The following is a 24,749-nucleotide window of genomic DNA, read 5'->3' on the forward strand; positions in this document are numbered from 1 at the left end:
ACCAATAGAGATGCCGTGTTCTAAACTAAGCGAGACGATCGATCCCGAATCGGCGGCCGCGACGTGCGAGAGCGTGCGCACCGAGAGTGAGATCACGACGCGGGAGCAGCGCAGGCGCCGCCGCCTCGGTGTCAGCAAGCCGAGACGCCGTCGCTACAGCGACGCGCGTCGCCTGCTTGCCTGCCTCATGCGCCGCGCCATTAGAGGTCAGTACACAATGCCTAATGCGCGCCCAATACTAACACTATCATTACTAAGGCTTCACCGTAAAGCTTGCTTTAAATTATTAATGAATAATAATAGTATGTTAGTATTACTTTTCATTTTCACTAATGAAATTCAAGAATTACTTTAATGAGATAGGCAAAGCTTCTAGGTAACCAAACTTTATGGTTGATTAATCGTACGTCAACTTAAGGTAGGTATAAAGTCAGGCAGAACGTCAAGCAGACATTGCATTCTGTATACTAGTTATAATATTGGGATTTCTTGGCAAGTATGGCAAAATATTACGACACGCGGCACATGGCACGGGCGTGATTTTCGAGTAGATAAGGAACTAGTGTGAGTGTAAGTGTGTGTGGTCGCCCGGGGTTTCGGACATGGGGTACGTGCTGGACAGCTGCCCCACACTGCACCGCTGCTGCCTGAGCGTGCCGCTGCGGCCTGCAGTGCTGGCGATCGGGCTGGTGGGCGTGGTGTGGGCGGCGCTGTACGTGTTCGGGTTCACGGGCACCGGCGTGAACTTGCTGGAGGAGCTGGGCGTGCCGCACGACGTGGCAGCTGGCATGCGGTACGTGCACGGCGTGGCGGGCGTGCTGCTGTGCGCGGCGCACGTGCTGCTGCTGCTGGGCGCGGTGACTGGCAGCGACGCGCTGTGCGAGCTGTACGTGTGGCTGGTGGTGGCGCTGTGGGCGCTGCTGGTGGCGGCGGCCACGGTGCTTGCAGTCGCTGCCGTTCTCGCCGACCAGTTCCTCTTCGCATGCGTGTCCCTGGCGCTCGTGCTGCTTACTGTGCTCATATCGTTTTACTTCGTCATAGTTGTCGCCAACTATAGGATGACGCTGCCGTGACTATCTTTATACTAGAGTTATTTATTACAAGACAATTATTACAATGTACATTATAAAAGCGTGTGTATTTCTTTATTCATATCCATCGGTCTATTCTGTGCTCAAAACTGGACATAATTTTACCTCATATTCCGCTATCCTTTGCTGTACGTCCGTACCTCGTCTAAGACATTTAGAGGGAAATAAAGTGTTTAAAGAATTAATTTAATTAGATGTAAGTAAATTTGTGGTCTTGTATCGTGGTATAATCGGAGGCGATAGTGAGTGAGTGATCTGGCGGGTCGGTCTCGCTCCGGGTCCGTTGCGTATTTAGGTCACCCGGTTTATTTAATGACAAAGCCTTAGATCCCCGCGCCCGACCGCCCCGTGTACGGGACACGTGGCCGCGCCGCGCCGCTCGCGTGATGACTGGACCTTATTACTGAAGTATTCATTAACGTCACCGTCAGAAGTTCTATGCACCCCAGTATAAAGTGTAGTATTCACTGAAATATATAATATTATGTAAGTAACTAGGTTATGTTTTTTGAAGAGTCGGCATAATTACTTATTAATTTTATGCTGTCCATATAATAACAAGCTAGCGTATCACCGAACTGATAGACGCAAAATAATGGGAGTCACACAGTGAACATGTGTGACTACACTATGAATGGGTCGGCGTGACGGGGATAGTATCTCTCTCTCGCGGAAAGCCGAAATAAAATTAAAATTAGATTTTGTGTTTCTCATGATAAACAACATTTTCAGAAACGTATATAAATATTATTGTTCTCGTTTGTCGGCCTACGAAATATAAATACAGCCACTAGTTACTACATACAATACCGCTAAGTGTACTCATGGTTCGTTAACCATTATTTTAATAATAAAAAAATATTCCATCGTAATTACGGGCACAAATTTCAACTTCATATAAATAATATATGTAGGTACGTTAAACATATTTTTCGTTGTCTTTCCTGGGGTCAGAACATCAGATCAGAAGAATCATTGTTTGTTTCAATCATTGTGTCAAACGTGAGATCTATGAATTATACCACAAGACTAATATATTTTGTACTATTAGTGCTACCATTAGATAGATATGTACTGTGTAGAGCGTCCCACAACTGCCGCGACACGATAATGTAGCGTGTAGCGTCTCATCCGCTCCGATAGAATTGGATAATTGCTGTGAGCGACCGATCGCATCACAAAATTTACACACAAACTTGCGGCCCGCGTGGCCGCGCCGCGCCGCGTTTCAGTGTGCACGTGCCTTCAGTCCAGCCGAGTCTATAATTTTTCAACTCTCTGGATATTCATGACTTTATTTAAATATTTATTTCTATGGTACACCAACAGCATAATATATATTAAAAAAAATGTTAATGAGATAGAAATCATTAGTGGCTGATATACTTATATATTACTTATACAGTGTGTGCCTATTACAGGTATGCATATTACACAACTATAATATCTATATTACAAGTTAACAAAATAAAAAATACTAACTAAAATAAATTGAATTATGTAATTGATGTAAGAGGATTACAAAAGTGAACAGTGTGAAACATTTTACTTATGTGATATCTGGGATAGTGATATGGAACCGATAGTGTAAAACGGCCTATGAGTTCTGTGCTTTCAGTATTACCATTAACAATTTTGAGCGAAAAGTACATGTTCAGTAGTTTCCGTCTATAATGAAGGGACATACGTTGACGACGTTAGAATGACTTCCAACACAATACTTTGGAAATCGCGGCTTCGGGTCTTCAGATAATTCTGTTATTATGAGTTGAGTCAATTCCTTTAGACAAGCCTTGCAGATAATAGCGTGGTGTGTCGGCGCTAGTTCACTGTCACGAGACGGACTGATACAGCGGCAGAGTCATAGGACATACTTATTTATAGCAGCTGTACTATGTATGCATTTTATAATTATTTGCCATTGAAATGGCATGAAGCAACACTTTAAACTAAGTAGTGGTTGCTGATGCGACAACAAATTACGAGCGACACGCTCATCCCTCTCCACGATAGCGGAGACTCCCGCCACTGGTTTATTAAGATTTCAATACGAGAGAGAGAACAGCGCTAGACGTGAATCTTCCACGGAACATGTGGCACTCCCGGCTCCACACTGGTCATCGCGATATTTACAAATATGAAACTGGCTTATTAACTCTTCGTTAAATGTGCAGTCGTATGCGTGTCTGTTGGTATTACGTGGGCGTCGCATCGGTTCGCACATGCCAGCACCTTAGCCTTAGGAGAGGGCGCGCGTGGACATCGCATGCACCCCCAGACTGCAGAGATTCCGCTGGGCGCGGAACTAGCGTAACAAGTCAACGAGTTGCAAGTGCGGTTGGCACAGCGCTCGGCCGCGTGAGACTTCCTGCCCCGGGACCTCGAGCGGCGCGGAGGCCGTCCGCTTCGTGCCGCTACATAGCTGCACCGCACCACCGCACCGCACCCGCCGCGCAGCGCCGCACGCCATGTTTATAAAAATAATATCGCTCACACTTATGGTAAGAAGTATTATTTTGGAAGCATCGACTTTTTATTTTCGGTATGCATAACTTATCCGTCGTGTTCAAGGGCAGGGGTCGCGGCGCGGCGTGACGCGCGCCCGCAAACCATGCAGGTGTATTGGAGTCCGACCGCCACGCGCGTTTATGGATAATCCTCGTATGGTGGATGCTGGCCCGCTGAGACGTGTCGTGTGGCGCCCGCTGCCGCCGTCACTGAGCCCGCGCCCGTCGCCGTCGGTGTCGGCCCGCGGCCGCTCGGACGCCAGTGTGAGAGCGCGCGCGATCTGAGACGCACGCACGCCACAGTTAGAGCCGCAACCGGCTGAACTGTGCACACGAACCGCTCCAGCGCTGCCGCACCGCCGCCGCCGAGCCCGCTCCGCGCCACCACGAGCGCCCGCCGTGTTCTCGTATAATCCCCCTGGGAGAGGGACGCGGTTTCACAGCGCCCGCACCAAGTTCCAGCGCTGCGCCACCCGTCATCGGTGGCGCGCCGCAGCCGAGGCTCGGCCAGCGGTGGTCAGGGCGGTCGCCTATACCCTAGTACAAGTCAGTATCGATTTTCCATTTCACCTGATTAAGCAGCGTGCAAGTGTGTCTAACTCTGTATGTGTATATTTGTCGCTATCAGCTGTTTCCGCGACCCTGTACATTGTAGTACATTAGTAATTCTATGTTCGTGCGCTTTTAAGGTGTTAGCCGCAATATTTCTAGGCGCCGGCCTCCTGTTTTAAATATCCTCTCTGTTTTTGTTTTCCATCGCGTACCATAAACAAACGCGTCTGATCTTTACTCAGGTGGATATAATTGGTCATCACTGCCGGCTCCAGTAAAGTGCAGTATTGGGTGAACACATTATCAATCAAAATTGTATTGTCGCGAGCCGAAGTGTCCACATTCAGTAGGTGTCAATGTTCCGCCGCTCGCCAGTAATGCGAAGCCGACGTTGCTGCCGTGGGAACTGATCGTAATATAAATGTATGTATATACAGGATTTCCAAACTCCTAGATCACGCCGGATATTATTATGTTATACGAATGCTAGTTTACCCAAATTAGATAAATGTCGGTTTTTTGCGGCGCCACCTTTTTAGCCCGTGACCAGCCTTGTCACCTTAATGTCCGGTAAGCTGGCGTGCACTCCGACTTTTCGACTCCATCTAGCACCCATATGTGTTAGCGATGGCGTTGTCCTCATTATTGACAAAACCTAAATATTATGAATATATTGTATCGTGAAGACACTAATGAAGAAAATATCTTTTAATCGCATACTGATGTGCCATATACCAGTCATGTAGCTAAAGCAATAATTTTATAAAAACATCAGGAAGCGATGTAGAGACGCGTCCGAGCCACTGCGGGAAATGGAGACAACGCTGAATAGTATCCGTGGCCGCCTGTGAGCCGGCTATGGAGGACCGCGCTCGCTCGCTTCACACTTCACACCTCAGCATTAATGTAGAGCTAACATATAACAGCTATAATATCTCCACAACGTCAATACTCCATCACGAAGTCAAAGGAAATGTAAAACCCTTGCACTGTATACTCTTGCATGCATAAAAACTAGTTTTAAACATTAATTGACTGCCTTGGTGGCTTACGTAGTTGTATTACGTGCACGGTACAACTTCCTCTCTGAGGTCTCGGGTTCGAAGCCCGAGTCGAGCAAAGCGATATATGGTCTCTATAAGACTGACGTCTCCATATTTTGCCCGATATGATGAAAGGATCGTTCCCATCACCTAATGAGACGGAATACGTACTCCTAAAAGTGAGTGCATTATTTGCGCCTCTGCTATCTCTTCGTAGGTAAAAAGCATCAGTGTATGTGTGTGTCGAGTTAGTATGGTAATCGCTTTTAAATTATTTACTAACTTTAGATAAAAACGCCAGTCGTGCTGTATTTGTGTTACGAATGTTCAAACAAATAAATAACAATAAATAAAAATAAATCAAAATAAGCAAACAATAATAATTAATTAGTAAGACATATTGTGATTTCCGGTTCTTCGTATCTTGCTAAAAGCGAGTACTGGACACAACTACATAGTCACAACCTACTAGCCAAAATCATACACCAGCAAAAGGTTTGGTCTCGCGATTGATCTCTTGAAGTGCCCTATTACCAGTATGTAGCACAACCACTTCTCGAAAATGATCTATTATCACAGATAGGTCTATTGTTGCCAATAAGACTGATATAGTAATAGTAGATCGCCTGTTGCGTTGGGCAATACTAATTGACGTCTCCATTCCACATGACGATAACCTTGTTAAGGCCGAAAAAGACAAAAGGTCTAACTATTTTGACTTGGCGCGCGAGGTTAGGTACTGAAATGTGGGGTGGGAGTCTACATTTTTGTCCCGATTGTCATTTCTGTCCACGGGTTTTTTTTTCTCAGTACAGACCCCACAGTCAACACCGGGGGGACAAGCGAATGGGATACTACGATCCCCCGGCTTAACGACTGCGAGGCCCTGGAGGAAGAGAGGAAGAGGAGAAATAGGGGGGAAAGAAGGGGGAAGGAAGGGGAAGTAATAGGATGGGCGGAGAGGAAAGGGAGGTGAATTGTTCTACGAGTCCCTGTCAGACCCCCCATGTGAACTTGCAACCATGGGGGTGTAAGCATCACCTATAGTGTGCCTAGGTCCGCGACATAATGTCCCCCCGTGCATGGGCGTGCATTCGGTGTGGAGACCGAGCGCACAAGAATTGCCTCGGGGGGGGTCTGTCCACGGGTTGATACCAAACGATCCTCGATGCAGTATTGTCAGGATATTCCTTCACACCCTAATCTCAACCCGTGAGCTCTGGTGGCTTGGGTCTAAAGCCACGCCATCGGAATTTGATTCATTTTGTTTTAAATATTTTTATTTTATGTATATGCAGTGATATTTTAAGATGTATATTATAAAAATGTAAAACAAATAATATGCAAAATAAAGATAACAACAAATAATAATTATTATTCCGAAGCCTAGATAATGCATCATATAAACCGCTGTACACTTTGTTTGCATTATCTGCAATATTTTTATGTATGTACGCCACCTTCTTTGATTGAAATCTCAAGCAAAATATTAGACGGTAACCAAACAGCATTAAAGTGGTCGATACAAATCTCTTGGTAGTTGGAGCAAATTTTAATGATTTCGGGGCCCTTACCCTATATAAGATTGTTGTTACCTCTTCCTTTCAGAATGTTTCTCTGTTTTTTTTTACGTAGGGAATTGAACATTTTACAATTCCAGCGTTTCGTGTCAATTTATATATACATACTTACTTTGATTTGAATATCGTATTGGGTTGAAAGCTACATATTAGTATTTTCCCCGACTTATGTCGAGATTTACTGCTCGGTGGGGTTAGGCCGTCTACCGATCAGTCGAGGCGTATGTTATACGAGTTATAGTCGAAGATGAGTTGGCGCTAGAGCCATTGATCCGTACATCATTTTACGGATTCATAATATTGTGTGAATTAGCGAGATATTTAGATATTGATGGTATGACGTACGTTTCAGTGGGCTTTATTCATCGTTAGTGCAGTGGCGGACCGCGGCGAGTTGCAGGCACGATGTGGTGATGTAGTGGTGTGCGCGAGGTAGCGCACGTGGCGGGAGACCGCCGGGTGGTGTGCGAGGCGCGGGGGGCGGCGCACACGTGGCGCACATGTGCGGCCGTCGCGTCGGGAGACGTGTGACGCATCGGCGAATGGCGACAGCTCCCGGTTGTTCGCGGCTCAATGAGTTCGTTGTCCAGTGCAGTGCGGGTTCGATTCCGCGCCGTCACGTTGGCGCGCCGCTTTCTGCCCCAGTGCCCGCAGCACGCGCTGCACATGCCTCATGTGTCAGGAGTTGCAGTACAATCACGTTGCGCACCGCGCCGCAGACTCCACTCAACGCGGCGCGCGTCTCAAGTTTCACTACTTGAAGTTGACACACACGTTTTGATATTACGTGAAGAGGCATGCCATTGTTGTTTAGTGTTTACTGATTATTGTAATTAGTATACTTGTCATCATCGTCATCTGATGATCATTATCCGCCTTTGGAAGTCTACTACTGAATATAGGCCTCCCCACTTTTAATTTATAATTTACATAATTATCATTTAAGTTCATAACAAAACATGACTGAAATTAATACTTAGTTTCCTATATAAATATATTACAATAGGAATTATAAATTTAATATAAAAAAAATACCGATTGTAATTAAGACTAGTGTACTGCCGTGATAAGCGATAAAGCAGTCTGTCAGGGAAATCTTATTTCGAGATAATCGCAGTTTTGTAAATACAGTTTGATAGTTTTGTATGTAAAGCTGAGATAGAGACACTCTTGTAAGGGTTTTATTAACAAGTTCTAAATAAGATACCGTTATTTAGGTAATTTCATAAGATGGGCATTTCTTTAAGCTATCTGACGACATAAAAATCAAGATTTTGTTTTTTTTTTTGAGATACCGCTTTTGAGCTTAGCACGGCAGTAGAGCAGTTGGTATTTATTTTGAAAAAGTTTCTATGTTATCGCATCCCTCCTTCAACTTATCGGATTGTTTATCGCGCGGAATTATGATTCATAAATTTTGTTAATGTAGGTTGCGGTGCTCTATTCTGGCTGCCAATGATCCTTCTTGGTAAGTGCATGTCTGACCGGCTGCTATCTTTTCCTTCTTTTGGCGGGGAATATGAGGTTATCTATACCGTCCAGACTCCAGATGGCGTCAACAGTCACCGGGTGCACGGTTATATTACACTCGTCTATATCTTCAAGTGCGAGCATTTAATGTGAAGAGTGTCCTAACGACAACCGCGAACGGCCTTAAGGGCTGAACTGAGTGCCATCTACCGCAAGCGACATGCACGATGCGTTCATGAGACACGGGAGGATACAATGCGTACCTACGTAAACACTTAGTGATGATTATTGTGGGATTGTGTGGGACGCGATAATTATCGATCGTAGACTATGTAGCAGAAAGTAAGAGTGTTTCCATCGCCGCGTCGCATCGCGTCAATACATTTCACAGTGCGTGTTGGTAATTAAGGTGTAGTGACGTCACGCTCGCGAGTGACATTGTCGCCGATGAGGTCGTTGTGTGGCACCCGCCGCGGCAGCGCGCTGGCAATGAGTCGCGGCGGAGGTCACCGCTTTGTAAACTCCAGATACAACGCGATATGTTCACCTGTCATGATCGGGCGAGTGGATAGTCATCTATTGTAATTACGAAGTACGATCATTTCTTTTTCGAGTTGATAAATTGCGTTGTCCATGAAGGTAAATTGGTATTGCCAAAAGTGTTTGTTTACTTATTACAGAGGGCCGCCACGTTCATCACTTGAACTGTCCAGTGCTGCCCGCTAATACCAGAACGATTGTTAGTACGTTGTAGCCTGTAGTGTTTCATCTGAGGGGAAATCAATGACTGCTAAGTGACGATGGCATAGTTGTATTGCGTTTGTGTTACGATTTTCGTTCTGAGGTCTAAGATTTGTATCTCTGGTAGGGCAAAGTGATATTTGGTTTTTCTACTTTGTGTCAGTCCAGGGTTTGGAATTTATTTATTATGAGTCCTCCAAAAAGCTAACACAATAATTAATTATTGGTTAACATAAAAAAATATGGTATTAAACAATGTGCATCTTAAAGCTAAGGAGAAACATCATCTATGTATTACTTAATTAAAATAGTGTATAAACTTATTTAACAAAAATTCAAGTAGTTGTAGAAAGTCGGCAAATAAATGACATGTTTAGGAATTATAAACTAATAACTGTAAAAAATATTACTGATTTGCGCCCGAAATGGCGATTAGCTCGCCCCCTACTACATCGTGGGACGAATTACACGCGGCGAAAAGTGGGTGCACTAGTCGTTCCCTGGGCGACCCCTTCGAAAATGAATGCACTTCACAACTACACGAAAACCTCGTAGTTTTTGGACTGGATCAATTCATTGTTAACTCTATCTTTACGATCATTAAATTACCTTACGTGCGGTGTACAGAGGGTTCCTTATACTTGCTGATGTGACATAATAGTTAACACACATGTATTGTATTGTTGCTGCGGGCTGCTGTTGCATATAGGTACATGTCTATATATTTATTTTTTTCTCGATGTTGCCTGCTGCGTTTAGGACGTGCTCGTGTGCTATGGTGACATTTGGTGCCGACGTTATTCGACGTTCGCACGTAGAAGGCGGCGCGTGATGCGTGCTTCGCTGAGTTCTAATCTGTGCAACACTGATGCGGTATATTTAAAGTGTCCCTCGCTCGATCACTGCGGTATGTTTAAGTTGGTCGTTCTCGCGCTGCCACCTCGCCCCCGCCCTCACCCCCGCACACTCCTCACATACAAACCGCATACCATAGGATTAGTGAGTCATGCATTATCCACAAACGGCGACGTCTAAATAAGTACGCTTGTGGAGTCGCGGTGCAGTCGGCGACGCATGCGTACTGTTCACTGTTCAGTGCTCAGTGCATTAGCTCGCTCCTTCTCTCCAAAAGCTGGTGGGTAATCCGTTTATTGTCTGCATCGTGTTTCCCTCAGTGCAGATTGTTACGAGTTGTACTTTCGCTTTTGTTACGTTTGGAACAGTATGTAGGTACCTAAACGAGAAATGGTGCAAGGTGTCGGGTCGGTTTCGGGTGTCGGTGTCGGCGCATCCAGTCCCGCTTCGCTCGCCGCTCCCGGCGCAGACAATGCGCCACGCGCCGCGTGAGTCGCAGCAAGGACGACGTGTGACGATGCGACGCACTACCGCCCCCCGCTCCCCGCCCCCTGCGCCGACCTCAAGCCACAACGCAAGCCGCGGCCGGTGACTCACGCTTCTCCGCACTCACAACACTCCGACTGACCCTTTTTCTTATTTGCATAACACGATGCCGGCCGCTTACGTGTTGCCACTCGGCCACTTTGATTACAATTAGAGCGACAAACGGTAATTGTGGCGCGCGAGCGGTAGATTATATCTGTAGCGAGAGAATCGCCATACGTCTGAAATTAGCCGGACATGGGTTTTTAGTACACTTATTCATCCAAATAAAATAAGATTACTAACCAACGAAGCATAGGCGTTTTAAGTTCTTACTGAGTCCCTGGTTGAGTTGAGCCATCCTTGTTGAGTTTTTTGGTTTATGGGCTTAAAATCCAAATTAACGATGAAGTGATGGCAACGCTAAGGCACTAGCAGGTGCGTCGCGTGCGCCCGTATCATCGTATGTGGAGCACAGCGTGTCGGAGTAACGGTGCGGTGCGTGGATCTCACCATTGTTTCGCTTCATCTCGCCGGCGATGGGTGTGCACACTGTACAGTGTGCGGTGTGCAGTAGTGCGGCGACGCGACTGTGCGCGCGCGGTTCACTCCTCGAGCGTGGTCGGTGGTTCAGGCGGCGGCTGCGGCACGGCGCCGGCCTTGTCCCTGCACTGCACTCACGGGGTCTAATGCGTTCCTCCTACAGTCTACTGTAGCACAGTTTAAGGTGAGTTCCGAGGCAACCGGCTCAGTGTGCTTCATCGCTGATTGTATTCAGTATGAGTTATAAACACATATCAGAGTGAAGAGTACATTATAAGAGCGATACAGATCTGTCTCGCATCAGCTGCTTTTTCGTTCTTGATCAAAACTATTGTGAATGATTAATTTATATTTTACTTATAATAATTCTATTGTATCTACTTCTGATTCAGTAAACAAGCGTCTAGTCACGCGTTTCAAGCAATGCTCAGTGCGATTCTAATTCATGCGAACACGGCGCGGCGTACTAAATTGCAATTAGGAACACTGTCGCGTTAAAATTATTTTCCTTGCGGGTAAAGTTTGGTGCCCACGGTCCGCAAATAATATCAATGGTGGAGTGGTCCACATGTCGCGTTGAACTTTGCGTTACTCACCAGCTGCCACCCACGACGTCGGGTCGTGCGGCTCAAATACCTTCCCCAAGATATGTGCAAATACTAGTTTCATTAGAAATGATGAGGTCATAGTCTGAATACTGAAACATATCACTAGCTTAATAATTACCACATTGTATAGTTACAATGAATTTGTTGGTGCATGTATTGTTTTGAAAATTTATACGCCTCGGATATCATACAAAACTAGTCACCGGCGAATTTTTGTTAGTCCCAATAGTGCAGAAGGAGAACTTCCCACCAAGCCTTCACAACAGTGGAGTTTCTTTGAGATGCCACACCGCAAAACAACCAAGGAAGCACATATTTTTATCACTTACATCAGCGCAGCGAGTGGCATTTGTCGTAGTAACTTCCTTAAACACATTATGCTAATCAGAGTTCTAGATACGGTACTCTCCCGCGAGCTAAGCTAATGGCTACCTACTTACCATTAACATCTAAAAACATAACGAGCCGGCGAGCTAGCAGAGCGCGCCGTGTGCGCTACTTCAGCAGTCAGCGCCGCCGCCACGCGCTACTACTGTACGTGGTCTGCTCTCCACACATATATGTATACGAGTGTAGTTTTTTTAGGTAAAAGAGCCGAGGATCGATACCACTTTGAGTTGCTTCTGTTGTGAGTGAACATCGGTGCCTCGGAACTCAACTTAGAGCTCAGGAACCGCGAAATTCCGAGCGTAGTACTGGGAGGAAGGGGGCAGGGTCGTACTTGACAACTTACGTCTACCATTCTTATTAAAGCGATATTGCGATTGCAATGAGTGGTTTGTCTCTCGTGAAAAAGTTTAATCGTAATATGCCGACAGATATCAGTGCTGCAGAAAGTGATCATTGTGTTGTGTTACAGGTCGAGACAGAAACCCTTCACCAGCGCTGCAGCAACTGCTGGCCACCATCCGGGACGCGTGGGCCGAACCCACCTCGCTCTTCTACCGCTGGTGAGTATTCAGCGCTACAATACCCCGCACCCCGCACCCCGCACGCCGCACCCCTGCCTCCTGCCCCCTCGTGACGAACCGCAGCACGCCGCGTCTAAAACGGTCGGCGAGCCTGCCCGCATGCATCGCAAAGCGATTCTATTTCCCGACGCCACTTGACTCAATGCGATCATTTTATCTAAGTAGAAATATTTGCGTTATGTCCGGCGCGTTCAGCATCTGCGGCATGCGTCGGTTATAGCTGCCTCTCCACACTGCCTCTCCTGCACTCTTGAGGCGAGGCGAACTGTCCCCGCTAGATGCGCGGGTGAAGTTAATTCCCTCGTGACGACGCGATGCGGACGAGACCGCGGTGGCCGCGTCGTCGTGGCGACCGGCGCGCCGCAAACATCCAAACATTTGGTTGTTTTAACGTCTCTATACTTTTAATTGCGTCACAGCAACATTGTAATTTGTAGTTCAAAGACTGGCGATGAGTCATGGGACTGATAAGCCACGGTCGCGGACTAACTCGGTTGTCTGAAGTATTTAGATGTTTCATCTAGTACCTTAGTAGTTGATCGTAACTAATTTGGCGTCCCAACTATTTTACGTAGGTTTTTTTTATTGCTTTGAATGACGAGACGAGCTTGCCGTTCGCCTGTTGGTAAGCGATACGACCGGCCATAAAACAGTAGAAACACCATAGAACACGTTGAATTACAAAGTATTGTTTGGTATTTCACTGCGCTCGCCATCCTGGGACATGAGATATGTCCAGAAGTTACACTGGCTACAATGTCCTTTAAACCGGAATATAACAGTGACTTCACACTGATGCTTGGCGGCAGAAGTAGACATTGCGGTGGTACCTACCCAGGTGGACTCTCACATATGTGAGACTTACCACCAGTAAAAACGTTACGTAGGTAGAGGTACCTACTACCTATGTATTTAGGAAAACAGAAATGCATTTTGGTGGGTTCATTTTACCGAACATAGATGAAAAGTGCCTGTTGATATCTTATATGCAGTTGGTTAAATATTATCGTAACTAGTTTCATGTATAGCTTTAGTGGTTCTGCGCTGCCGAGACAGTTCCGGTTATTAACAAACTATCATTTACGCACCGACCATTCCATACGAGTTTTAAGTGTTGTGTCAAATTGACCTGCAATAGAATAAACAGTTTTAAGAACAGTCATAACTTACAGCTAAAAAACGCCTTAACTGGGCAGCTGAGAGCCGCAGTCCATATTCGTGCTCTAAACACATTCGTTGTGTATTGATCGCATTTAATCGAGATGAAGCGTAATAGTTGCACGATTTATTTCATTAATTTAACAATCGCGTTTGTACAAATAGACATTTAATATTATATTTTCAGTCTAATGGCACATCTCGCGTTGGTCTCTGCACGAGTATTATGAGCGAATACGTATTCCGCAGTCAACACTGCGGGAATATGGAATACTGAAATCCCCCAGCTTAGCGACTGCAGGGCCCTGGAGGAAAGTCGGGAGGCGATGTCTGGGGAAGGGAAGTGAGGAGAATGGGCAGAGGGGGGAAGCCCAGGAAATATTCGCGAGCCCACATAAAACTCTGTGCCTATATAGAGTTGCGGCAAGACCGAGCGCACTAGATTTGCCTCGGGGGAGAAGATACATGTAGGTATTAGTTTAGCGGATTTGTTATTATGCCCTGCCCTGAAGAGTACCTCAAATTATTTAAGTACGTGATGCGGTTGAATTGAGCCATGAGCCCACCAAGTTCGTCGAGCGTCGTTATAAAGTTTGCTTTCTCATTCAATAGTCGAGTCTCCCACTAGCCGGATATCGCTGAAAAGATCTAGTTCGACTCTTCATCAATTCTTCACTCCTTATCACTTGAAATTATATTATAATATATTACGTAAACTTCGTTAATTTACTATACATGTAAACTCGTTCTAACACCCGCATCGTTTTATGCATTAGTGTGTAACAGTCCGGCTATTTACATCGCGGCGAAATGGCCTACTTAATTTCCTTACAGCCTATATCATTAGGCTACTTGCATCCCTGTATCGGTGACGCGTGGAGGTGCTATTGCGGAACTTGCGACCTGCGGACTGAGAATGTCGTAAGCGTCCTAAAATATGTCGTTCTTACTTATCTATAAAGCGCTGCATGGAGCCTGTCGCTTGCAACCCGTTGCTTGTAAGGAAGTAAAGCGGTAAGTGTGCGCGTCAGATGCAGTGTACATGCGCCGGTGCCGTGTCGAGGCGCCGCTTGGGCAAATGGTAAGGCGAGCCCACGTTGCGCGGCGCATGTATTGGATTCGTATCCGCGGTGGCGCAACCGCGGCAGGCGGGCGCTGTCGGCGCGCGGTGTCAGGTGCGACCCTCGAGACACTCGTGCCCTGTCTCCACGCGCGGCCCTTTCACCAGCTCCCTCACGCGGAGTCCTTGTTGCGCAACTCAGCTTCACACGCGTGAAGGGAAGGGAAGGGAGTGGATTTGATATACGCACATTTAGTACACCCACATGCTGTCGAAGTAGTATCAGACCCCATAAATTATGTATTCTATATATGTTTCACTACGCAAAACCTATCGTAATTATTCGCATTCGAACTTAGAACCACACCGTTCACTGCCCACGGACGCTGCTACTACACGACTAGACCATTCATCAAATATGGTGTGACTTCATCCCCTACATTCTATAGAAATCCAGCGAGGTTTCCGCGCTACTTGCCACATAAACACGATTTAGCTGAGTTTATAAAACCTCTTGTGAGGTTTTTTTATTTATTTCAATTATTTAAGTTTTTATTTGATCCAACATGATACAAGTACTACAATGATACAATAGTTATATTACACATATAACGTACAAACAAGTCTTATGATAAATTGCTCGCCTAATTATAGGCATGCCGAACTACGTTATATAACTAAAAAAGCAGGCAAATACATAAAATAGATTCAATCACAATTGTGGCGATAACTATAGTCAGTCATACAGTAATGTGAACAAAATGACATTAACAGATGAGAAAATAGAGCGAATGACAGGTTACGATGTTAGATGGAGCTATGAGTTGTATGATTTGTTGTTTAAACACCGAGCGACTGCGAGAAAACACAATAAAATCATTTGGTAGGAAGTTTCATAACAGTTGGACCTGATTTCAGAGACCTGCGTCCCAGATTTGTCCTCCAGGATTGAGTATAATTTATTAATTTGTATGCACGGGGTCTTGGTACTGTTGACGGGGTGTTAATGGTCTATATTTTCTGAACTATTACGTTATAATATATTTCTCCATTAGCGCATGTAATTTGTGGATACTGTAATCTTTGAGTGATACAAAAATGTCTTCTGTTTTTTATCACCGTAACCTTTATAAAATTGATTTCACAATTGAGAGCAGTACTCTAGAATACTTTTAATAAGTAATTGGTAGAGAATCAGCTCTGTTTTAAATATTTTAAAGTTTTTTTGTAGTTTCCAATTATAAAGGCGATATAATAGATGCGGATTTACAAATTAATCTATCTCTAAAGTGCAATTCATTTTCGATGACTACACCCAGGTCCCGAAGGCGGTTCGCTTTTAGTGATACTGAATATGTAACAATGAATTTTATGTTGAGTTCCTAATTTATTGCCATTTCTTGAAACGGTAATGTGGTGGTATTTTTCCAACTCCATTAGGGTGCTCTTTCATTGGGCTTACACTATTCGCTAGTTCAACAATAAAAATATGTTGCCTGGCATCAGTCTCACTCGGGGAGGTCCTCATTCAATCTGCACGTCGCGCGCCACTATATGGTAGTGTCGCACAGAGAGAGTCGCTCGCTGCTCGCCGCCTGCTCTTCGTCTACCTCTTGATCCACATTTTGTGCGTATTGTGTTTAGCATATTTTCTCTATGTTCCGCTCGGTCGGCCGTGGCTCGCGCGTCAAAGATGCTCGGTTAGAAAAGTTAAGCCGCTTATATGCTGGCGATAGAACATATTTTGAATCCGCCCGGATAGCAACCACAATACATAATGTGTTAAACCCCGCCATAATAGCTTGCGTAAGTGTGTTGTATATCCAGGCCGAAGGGGCCGGCACAATTGTGTCGACTAGCGACGGGGTTACATCTCTCGTCAGTCAACATTTTATCTGAACCCCACTCAGCTTACCATCAGATGCAGTGGGGTCACTTAGCCGTTCCTAAATTAAATAAAATAATTGAAAAAACCGTTATATTAACGGCTTCGGCACGTTGAGCAGCGTACCGGCGACAATTTGAAAACTCCAAAAGTGGTTCGGGGTGTGCGTTGTCTTGGCTGATACATAGAAACGAGAACCGTATGTTGGATGGCTTCGTGCCCCGTATAGTTCTCGATACCCATAATACTACATTGTTAGGGCAGTTTTGTATGTGTAAAAGTTGCGTGTATCTGACTACTTACGATGCGGAGGTGTCCGTGCCGCGCCGCAGTAGTAGCGTACCGTCCGCAACCGAACCGAACCCACTGCAGACCTTCACCTTATAACGGTAAATAATTATTAATGGTTGTACATCGACTTATCATCCTTACTGGACGAAGTGACGCCGAGGTCACATGGCTAAGTACTTTAATAACTTTCCGCGTCGCGCACCTTGGGTGTGTGTAAATATCCATACACCCATACTTGTATTATGAACATCCATACTCAATATTATAAATGCGAAAAGAGCTCTGTCTTTCTGTCTGTCTGCCTGTCTGTGAGTTAAGCCTTCACGGCTGATCCATTAAACCGAACGATGAAAATTGGCAGCGAGATAGTTTGAGACCGTGGGAAAGATATAGACAACTTTTTATCCTAGTAGAATATATATCGGGATTTATTACCTCGCAAAACTAACGCGTGGGAGCCGCGACCAAAGCTAGTAAGTTATAAATCATTCGTATTTAAAAGTGGCTTTATTAGAATTCTGTAGGTATCGCATTATATTACTAAGTTATACAAGCTCGCCCTTTCAGAGTATCGTGGAAGCATTTATCATTTTGACTCTAAAATTGGTAACGGTAATGTTAAATTATATTTTTTTGGTTTTTGAAGGAGGTAGAAGGTTTTGTTAAAAAAATATATTTTTAGAAGTTTTAAAAGAGGAACAATTCCGCCATACATGATTTTTGAGTAGGTTTAACCGTTTATGTAGCGCACGCAACGAAAGACCTGAAAAGGAATACATTTTGCCTGTTTTTGCAACATTTTTCATTAATGTTCCGCTCCTATTTGTTATAACTTTATGTTGTGTAATTTATCGCCTTCTTCGCTAAATGGGCTATCCAAAACTAAAAGAATTTATCCAATTCGAACCAGTAGTTGCTGAAGTTAGCACGTTCACACAAACTAAAGCTGATTTAAACAAAAAATACTGTCATTTCTCAAACAATTTAATACAGTATTAATAGATGGGCTTCGTTTTCATTATTAGTACCTACTACCTACCTACCTATGTGGACTAAGATACATTCTATGTTTTCATAATATTATATTTATTATTATAAACCGTGATTTTATAGTCGTTTTGGAACCAAAATGTGGTTACTTAGCACAATTTGTAGGACGAAAAAATTGTGAATTTATTGTAGCTACTGTTGATAATTAAAATAAATAGTATTTGATAATATTCTTTTTCGTTAACTCGTTCGAGTTTGATAATTATAGTAACGTCGCGACAATTATTCATAGTTATGAAAAGCACCGATCGAAATGATCGTAGTAGTACATGTGAGATTTAGTTGCATTACCATGATTTCTCATTTATTATTCGTAAACATAAATTTTAATGTTTATAAAAAAAAATATTACATTGATATATTTTTTAAACTATATTATTGATACAGTATTCTAAATTTTCGGTTCCAAAACGACTATAAAATCACGGTGCATTATGTAAATTGGTGGTGCTGCTGAAGGACATAAATAAATCATTATGACATTTAACGGAAATTGCATCGACCTGAGATCACTCAATAATGCATACGACCAATGAAAATGTCAGCTCAGTGCAGCTTGCATTCGTAACAGTGCGACGCTGAGCCGCCCCCCGCACCGCCCGCACCGGCCCTCCGCCTCCCGCGCGCCACACATGCTCCAGCGCGTGCAGCTGGCCGAGCTGCCGCCGCGGCCCGACGCCTCGCCGGGCCTGCTGCGGCGCCGTTACTCTGTGCCAGAGACCATCATGAGAAAGTGAGTATTGTGTGTGCACACTGCGCGACCACGACACGAGTACAGTTTCGTTTACACAACTGACGAACCGCGTTCGTTTCCAGGTACCGCGTGGCGCAGCAGCGCGCCGAGTGCGAAGAGAGCGAGCCGCCGTCTCGCGGCTCGGCTGCTTCGCTATCGCCAGCGGGGCGCGGCGCATGCTCGCCGTGCGCGGCGCCGCGGTTTGCACGTGACCGCGAGCTCATGCGGAAGTCTGCGCTCTTGCGGCGCATGTGGGGCCGCGCGCCGCCGCCCTGCTGCTGTTGCTGCCGCGCGGACCTGACGCCGCGGCACGCACGTTCTCTGGACGGCTCACACTCGGAGCTTCGCCCTCGAAGCCGCGTGGGTGATCCTCCCGTCGACCTCTCTGTGTCTACGTATCGATCACACGTGCGCGCTGCTTCCTCCTGCATTGACACCATCACAGATGCGCTGACGGACACAGATGTGTGGCGCTCGGACGAGCGAGCTGCCACACCACACGGCGAGCACTCCTCCGCCGCGGTCACCGCTGAGATCGACTCTGAGGTGGGTGTGATGGCGGGGCGCAGGCCGCTCTCCACATCTTCCTCCACAAATCCCATGACCGCGGTACACGCCGCGTGTGATGACACCCACATGATCAACCGAGGTCGTCTCGGGCGACGTCTCTACGCGTCAGATGCACCATCAACTTGCGAGATGTTGGAGATTGTCGTGTCAGAGATCGTGGACACTCGCGATGCAGTCGATCTTGGGCCGGCCGCTCCGCCGCCGACGCCGGGACTTCCCCGGGCGGTGCGCGCTAACACGCCTCGTCTCGGAGCCAACGTCGACGATGTTAATATCGACGAATATGTGTCCAGCGTGCTGGTGGAGAGCCTCAACTCGTTGAGCGATCGATTAGAATGTGTCACCGCGGCAGCCGGCTGCGATAGAAAGATTAGCGTCGTCGAAAAGGAGATTAAGGTGAAGTTGCAAAGCACTGGAGTGAACACCATTGTGCATTTGAGCCCCACCTCCAACAACCAGATCATATTCGGAAATGAGGAGTTATGTGACAGCGTCGGTGGGGCCGGCGAGGGTGACGGGGGCGCCAGTGCCAAACGTGACGGGTGCAACAACCGCCACGATACGCTCAACATCCGCGACGAGACGCTGCACGACCAGCACAATAACAACGTCGGCTCACCGCTCACAGTGCGCTCGCCCCTTACGCCACGTTCACCCCGCTCACCGCGGTCTCCACACTCTCCACGTACGCCCCGGTCTCCGCGCTCGCCTCGCTCGCCGCCAGACCGCATGCGTATCACTGAGTTCGATGGTGGCGGCGCTGGCGGTACTGGCAGCGGTCAGAACGACAACGTGAATAGGGCTGTTCTGCAACAGATACAGAAACTTTTTCAAGACGAAATGCACAGTCTGGATACGGACGGGACCCGTTCAGGGAGCACCCTGCCTGCCATATCACATATTGAAATATCTGACGTGGACGTCTTCATAGACAATAACACGAACGTCGCAGAGGGTGAGCACAACACTGGCCGCAGCCACGATACCGCCTCGACACATCCTATAGGAGTAGTGGGCGCTCGTAATTACTTTGAAAACGCTGATGATAATGTGGTTGTACCGAGATTTTCGGCATTCCCTCACACTGACTCTATGGAGGTAAACACTTCGTCTTCTGACGACGCTGAAATGGTTGCGTCTGACTGTACCAGCCTCGTGGATAGCTTGGACGACCCCAACTCGCCACGCTCCGTAATGCTGCGCCGGTCGTTCGGCGCAGGTGGCAGGCGCGCCGAGCTCGTCCGCTCCGCCATCGACGTGCTCGATCTGCTGCCCGAGAGCGCCGCCGGAGAACACGACACGCCCCACAAAGACAAGGGCGAGGCCTTTTTCATCCGTATCAAAGACAACGACTGCGAATGTGACAAGGAAAACGTTAACGTAGCTGACCGCATGCCTGAGAAAATCCGACAGAGACTATACCGGCGTCACCGACGGCGGCAGCTACGCATGGAGTGCGCGCGCCGCACCAAGGCCAAGCAGTTGAAGCGCGACGGCGATCGCCAGCGGCTCGAGGAGAGCCGCGCGCGCCGCCTCGTCGAGCGCGACTGCGTTGCCATCATCAGCGCGCTTATCGATGACGTCATCACCAAGATCGCGCAGGACGAGTATAAGGTCGCGCGGATCAAGAGAAGATCCGACAAACCATCGGCCACCAAAAGTGACGAAACTCTTACCAAGCGAAACAGAAAAAAAGATATACGCTCACCCAGTGAAGAAAGAAAACCCGAGAGGAACGCGAAGCGCGTCGAACTTGAGCGAGATGTGCACGAAACAAGTCACGTACGTGGCAAGCTGTCCCTTGTGCCGCGCACCACGCTGCCGCCTGACGACGCCCGCCCACGACGTCTCTACCAAAAGTCCGAGATACACGATGGAAACAAGTGCATCGAAATACTAGAGATCCTCGAATACGTGAACGGGACTCACAGCACTCCGGAGACACCCTCGGACGAGAGTCCCGGCGTGCACGCCAGATCCGGAAGGCGATCACGAATACCTATACCGGTGCATGAAAAACCGCCTAAGATCAATAAAACTAATACGAGGAATTCGTCCAGCGACGAACGACTCTCACCACCAGTTCCCATGGAAAATAACAGAAGCCTATGCGATGCAAACGCAAACGTGTCTTCGACAGACACAGGGCGACCACAAAGAAACAACCCCAGCGAGTCGGCCGTCCTCACCGGAGCGGCGGCCGCGCGGCGCGCCTCAGTGCCCCCCGTCAACGAACCGCGACCGCGCTCCGACTCGCTTCGTTTTCGACGTATATTCGACATCATCCCTGAGGAGCGCAGCAGCGTCAGCATAGATTCCTCACCAGACGATATAGACCGCAGGCGGTCCTCTCCAACGCTGAGACCGCCACCGGCCACCCGGAGCGTCGCCACATCGCCGCTCGCCAACGTCGAGTCCAAAGTGGACAAGTGTTTGGCGGCGGCGGCGCCGCCAGCATGTGCAGGTGGACCGCTGCGTGTGAAGGGCGGCGAAGGAGGCGCGCGCGAGCGAAGCCGGCGCACACGCGTTTGGCCCACGCTGGCGCGCCGCGATGAAGGTACCGGCTTCACGTGCACCCCGCCGCTGCTGCCGCACCGCACCGCTTCCTCCGTGCCCGTAGAGTAGCGCCGGGGCGGCGGCACGCGACCGCGCCGCCGCGTGTCCGCCGCACCGCCGTACCGCCGCCTCCGGAATGCGTACATCACAGATAGTCGTCCTCATTAACGTCCGACATTAATTACTAAAAGTAGCGACACCCGCACCGACTGCGCACTTAAGTATATTTCGTTTATCACACTTGCCAGTCGATAAAGTCACGAATGTATTAGAAATGAAGTTGCAAATAAACGATTGCGAACCTCGTAGATTTCGTTTCATTTATCCGAAGGTTCCCGGGAGAAAATGGAACGTGCGGGGCGCCGACAGGGCCGACAGGCGCGGGTCGAGGACGCCGCTCCTGACCCATACGAGAGCAAGGGGAAGGGAGTGCGCGGAATCGGCGCGAGGGCCGAGCGAAGAATAAATCGCTCTAAATCCGAGTCCCGCGACTGCAGGGCGAGCTGCCTTGCGGCGCCGACTCGGTCCTATAACGGCGCAGGGCTTGATCATAACAGCCGACGTCATGAGCGAGAGCCAGACTGTAAAGGAAGCCAGGAGGAGTCCAGTCATGGTGCCAGCCGCCCCACCGCTTCCCCCACTGAGGGCGAGGGCTCCAGCTCCAGCGGCGAGTCGGGCGGCAGCCTGCTGTGTCCGCTGGCACCGCGCTGGCTAGCGGGACAAGCGCGCCGCCGCCGCCGCCGCACCGACCATGACCAACCGGGTATGTACAATATACATGGCTAGCGCGTTTCTATATCGAGAGCTGTCGTTTAAGTAGTTAGGCCATCAGTGTGACGTGGTAACAGCCGCGGGGAGTGCAGTCACGCGGCAAGTGTTGCAGGCGGGTGGACGGTGACGGTGGCGGGATCGTGTCGCGCCGCGCTGCCAGCCGATGTCGAGATGCGGCTGCGATTCCCGCGCCGCGAGCCCCGTGACTCGCACAACACCGCCGCCCCCGCCCCCGCACCGCACGCTCACCCTACCGCCGTGCACCAGGTGAGTCACTGACGACACACCGCACCTCTGCGTAAGCCCGGCAGATATCCTCGCGTATTATTGATTCAGTAATGCTGTGGTGTACAGGAGTGTCAGTGCCGTCGTTGGGCGGACTGCGCATGCTCCGCGCCGTCGGAGCGCGCTGCCGTGCCGCCACCATTGCCCGCAGCGCCTACGCACCACCACGCACATCTGGTGAAACCTGACGGCAAGCTCACACTGACCCTCAAAAAGGAGGCTCGTGGTAGGTATTCGTCGACACTCATTTGATTCACTCTGTATATCTTTATTGTAATATATACGAGTTCTTTCAGACTCCTCGATTCTTGCTTCGAAGAGTACTAGGAGGTCAACCGAGCCGTTACCGGACCTGGAGACTTACAAGTCTTCGCGCACCAAAACCAAAAGCTCCATGAAGGTAAATCGTTATTTTTGTCTAACACACGGCGACACAGCGACGGAACCATTGTGTCATTTAATACTTATATATAAAGAATGAGTGTGTTAGGGTGTAGACCGTATCACTTAGAGCAGCTATACTCTAAGTGTGGTCCGCGGAACCCTAGGGTTCCGTGATACCTCTGTCGAGGTTCCGCAAGAATTTAGAAAAAAAAATCAAAACACCTCTCTCAATAATAATTAGTAACTGTTACATTGTACTTTTATTATGCTGATTAATAAAAAATACACTTATAAAAACAATTGTTTTATTGTAGGGTTCCATCAAGTATTTTGCTTCCCAAAAGGGTTCCGTCATTTAAAAAGTTTGAGAACCACTGACTTAGAGTATCACAGGGCGCAGCGCTGGGGCGCATCACTCGGCTAACTTATTTACATCCAGAAGGCGGTTGTTTCAGACGCGACGGGGATACTCCCTGCACTGCTGGCTGCCAGACGACGAGTCCGCGCCCATAAGGTAATACAATACTTGTCGCAGTAGGGTCTAGCGCTGTGAGCGTACGTGTTGCAGTGGTGACGTGCATCGTGTGTTGCAGGCCGAGTGACGGGCTGTCGGTGCTGGGCTGCGCCATCATCCCGGAGCTGAAGCCGCGCGTGCCCACCATGAGCGAGCGCGACCTCACGCGTCTCTACACGCCGCGACACTACCTGCGTTCATAACGCTCGCGCCAACACAATATTTATAATATAATGTACTTATAATTATTCCGGCCCGATTTGTAAATAAAATATTTATCTCATTATTGTTTCAACTTTAGTACATCAGAATAAAATATGGTTTCAAGGAATTAATCAGCGAATATGAATTAGGAAGCGGGTGATTTTTTGCCTTCGGAAATCTCACTACACATAAAGTTTTGTTTTTCTGTAAAACTGTGGCACAATAAGGGATTTCCACCACCTGTCTTCAGACGCAGAAGGACTCATCAGTGTAGTTTTTCCTAAGAATCATCTAAGGATACCACTTTCGATTTGAATGAGCTGACCGCCCATGTTGTTAGTTGTTACACTACGATATGTATGGGTATTCCCCAGTGTGGTGTAGTCGTTCACCACTGCGAAAAATGTTAGGATTGTAAACTCACCAAGTCTGAGCCACCAAAATGAAGCTGAAAAAAAAACAATTTAAATTCAGCTACCAACATTCGACCTACCCTGAGATACGTCGTTCTGCAATGGAAAATTCAATTTATCAAGTCGTGTTAACGAAAGAAGTCAACTTCCATAGTCCATGAGAATCAACTGTGACACATTTACTTGTAATAGTACAATATATTTATTTCCCCCTTATTCATAGAAGTTATTTACCTATCGACGGAGCATTGCTGTGATAACAAGTCTGTTTCTCAGCTTTGTTTATCTGACAGCCAACCAGATTCAAGTTGTATCTCAATATTAGCCCATCACAACGGCCCTATGTCTACGCACTGCGAAGGCTGCCATGCCGTCAGCCCTGAGCCGTG

At 47.5% G+C, this 24,749-nt stretch overlaps 2 protein-coding genes across 8 annotated transcripts; both read left to right on the forward strand.

Moving 5' to 3' along the window:
• The first annotated feature begins 384 nt into the window (after positions 1–384).
• LOC115449058 lies at positions 385–1,161 on the forward strand. Its single transcript, XM_030176753.2, has one exon. It carries the CDS (start codon positions 603–605, stop codon positions 1,071–1,073), a length of 471 nt encoding a protein of 156 aa, XP_030032613.1. The 5' UTR covers positions 385–602; the 3' UTR covers positions 1,074–1,161.
• A 2,666-nt stretch (positions 1,162–3,827) lies between these two features.
• LOC115449055 lies at positions 3,828–24,030 on the forward strand. 7 transcript variants are annotated; one of them, XM_037447201.1, is made up of 11 exons: positions 3,828–4,144; positions 4,393–4,573; positions 12,375–12,465; positions 18,502–18,663; positions 18,747–21,790; positions 22,121–22,552; positions 22,673–22,827; positions 22,915–23,071; positions 23,142–23,245; positions 23,685–23,743; positions 23,823–24,030. In XM_037447201.1, exons 4-11 carry the CDS (start codon positions 18,563–18,565, stop codon positions 23,944–23,946), a joined length of 4,176 nt encoding a protein of 1,391 aa, XP_037303098.1. In that variant the 5' UTR covers positions 3,828–4,144; positions 4,393–4,573; positions 12,375–12,465; positions 18,502–18,562; the 3' UTR covers positions 23,947–24,030. The 7 variants fall into 7 exon arrangements, with proteins under 7 accessions (XP_037303098.1, XP_030032607.1, XP_030032604.1 ...); XM_030176747.2 differs by lacking the exon at positions 4,393–4,573 and having other exon boundaries at positions 23,672–23,743; XM_030176744.2 differs by lacking the exon at positions 4,393–4,573.
• The last annotated feature ends 719 nt before the right edge of the window (positions 24,031–24,749 follow it).

The sequence above is a fragment of the Manduca sexta genome, chromosome 6, assembly GCF_014839805.1.
Source record: "Manduca sexta isolate Smith_Timp_Sample1 chromosome 6, JHU_Msex_v1.0, whole genome shotgun sequence".
NCBI classification, from domain to species: Eukaryota; Metazoa; Arthropoda; class Insecta; order Lepidoptera; family Sphingidae; genus Manduca; species Manduca sexta.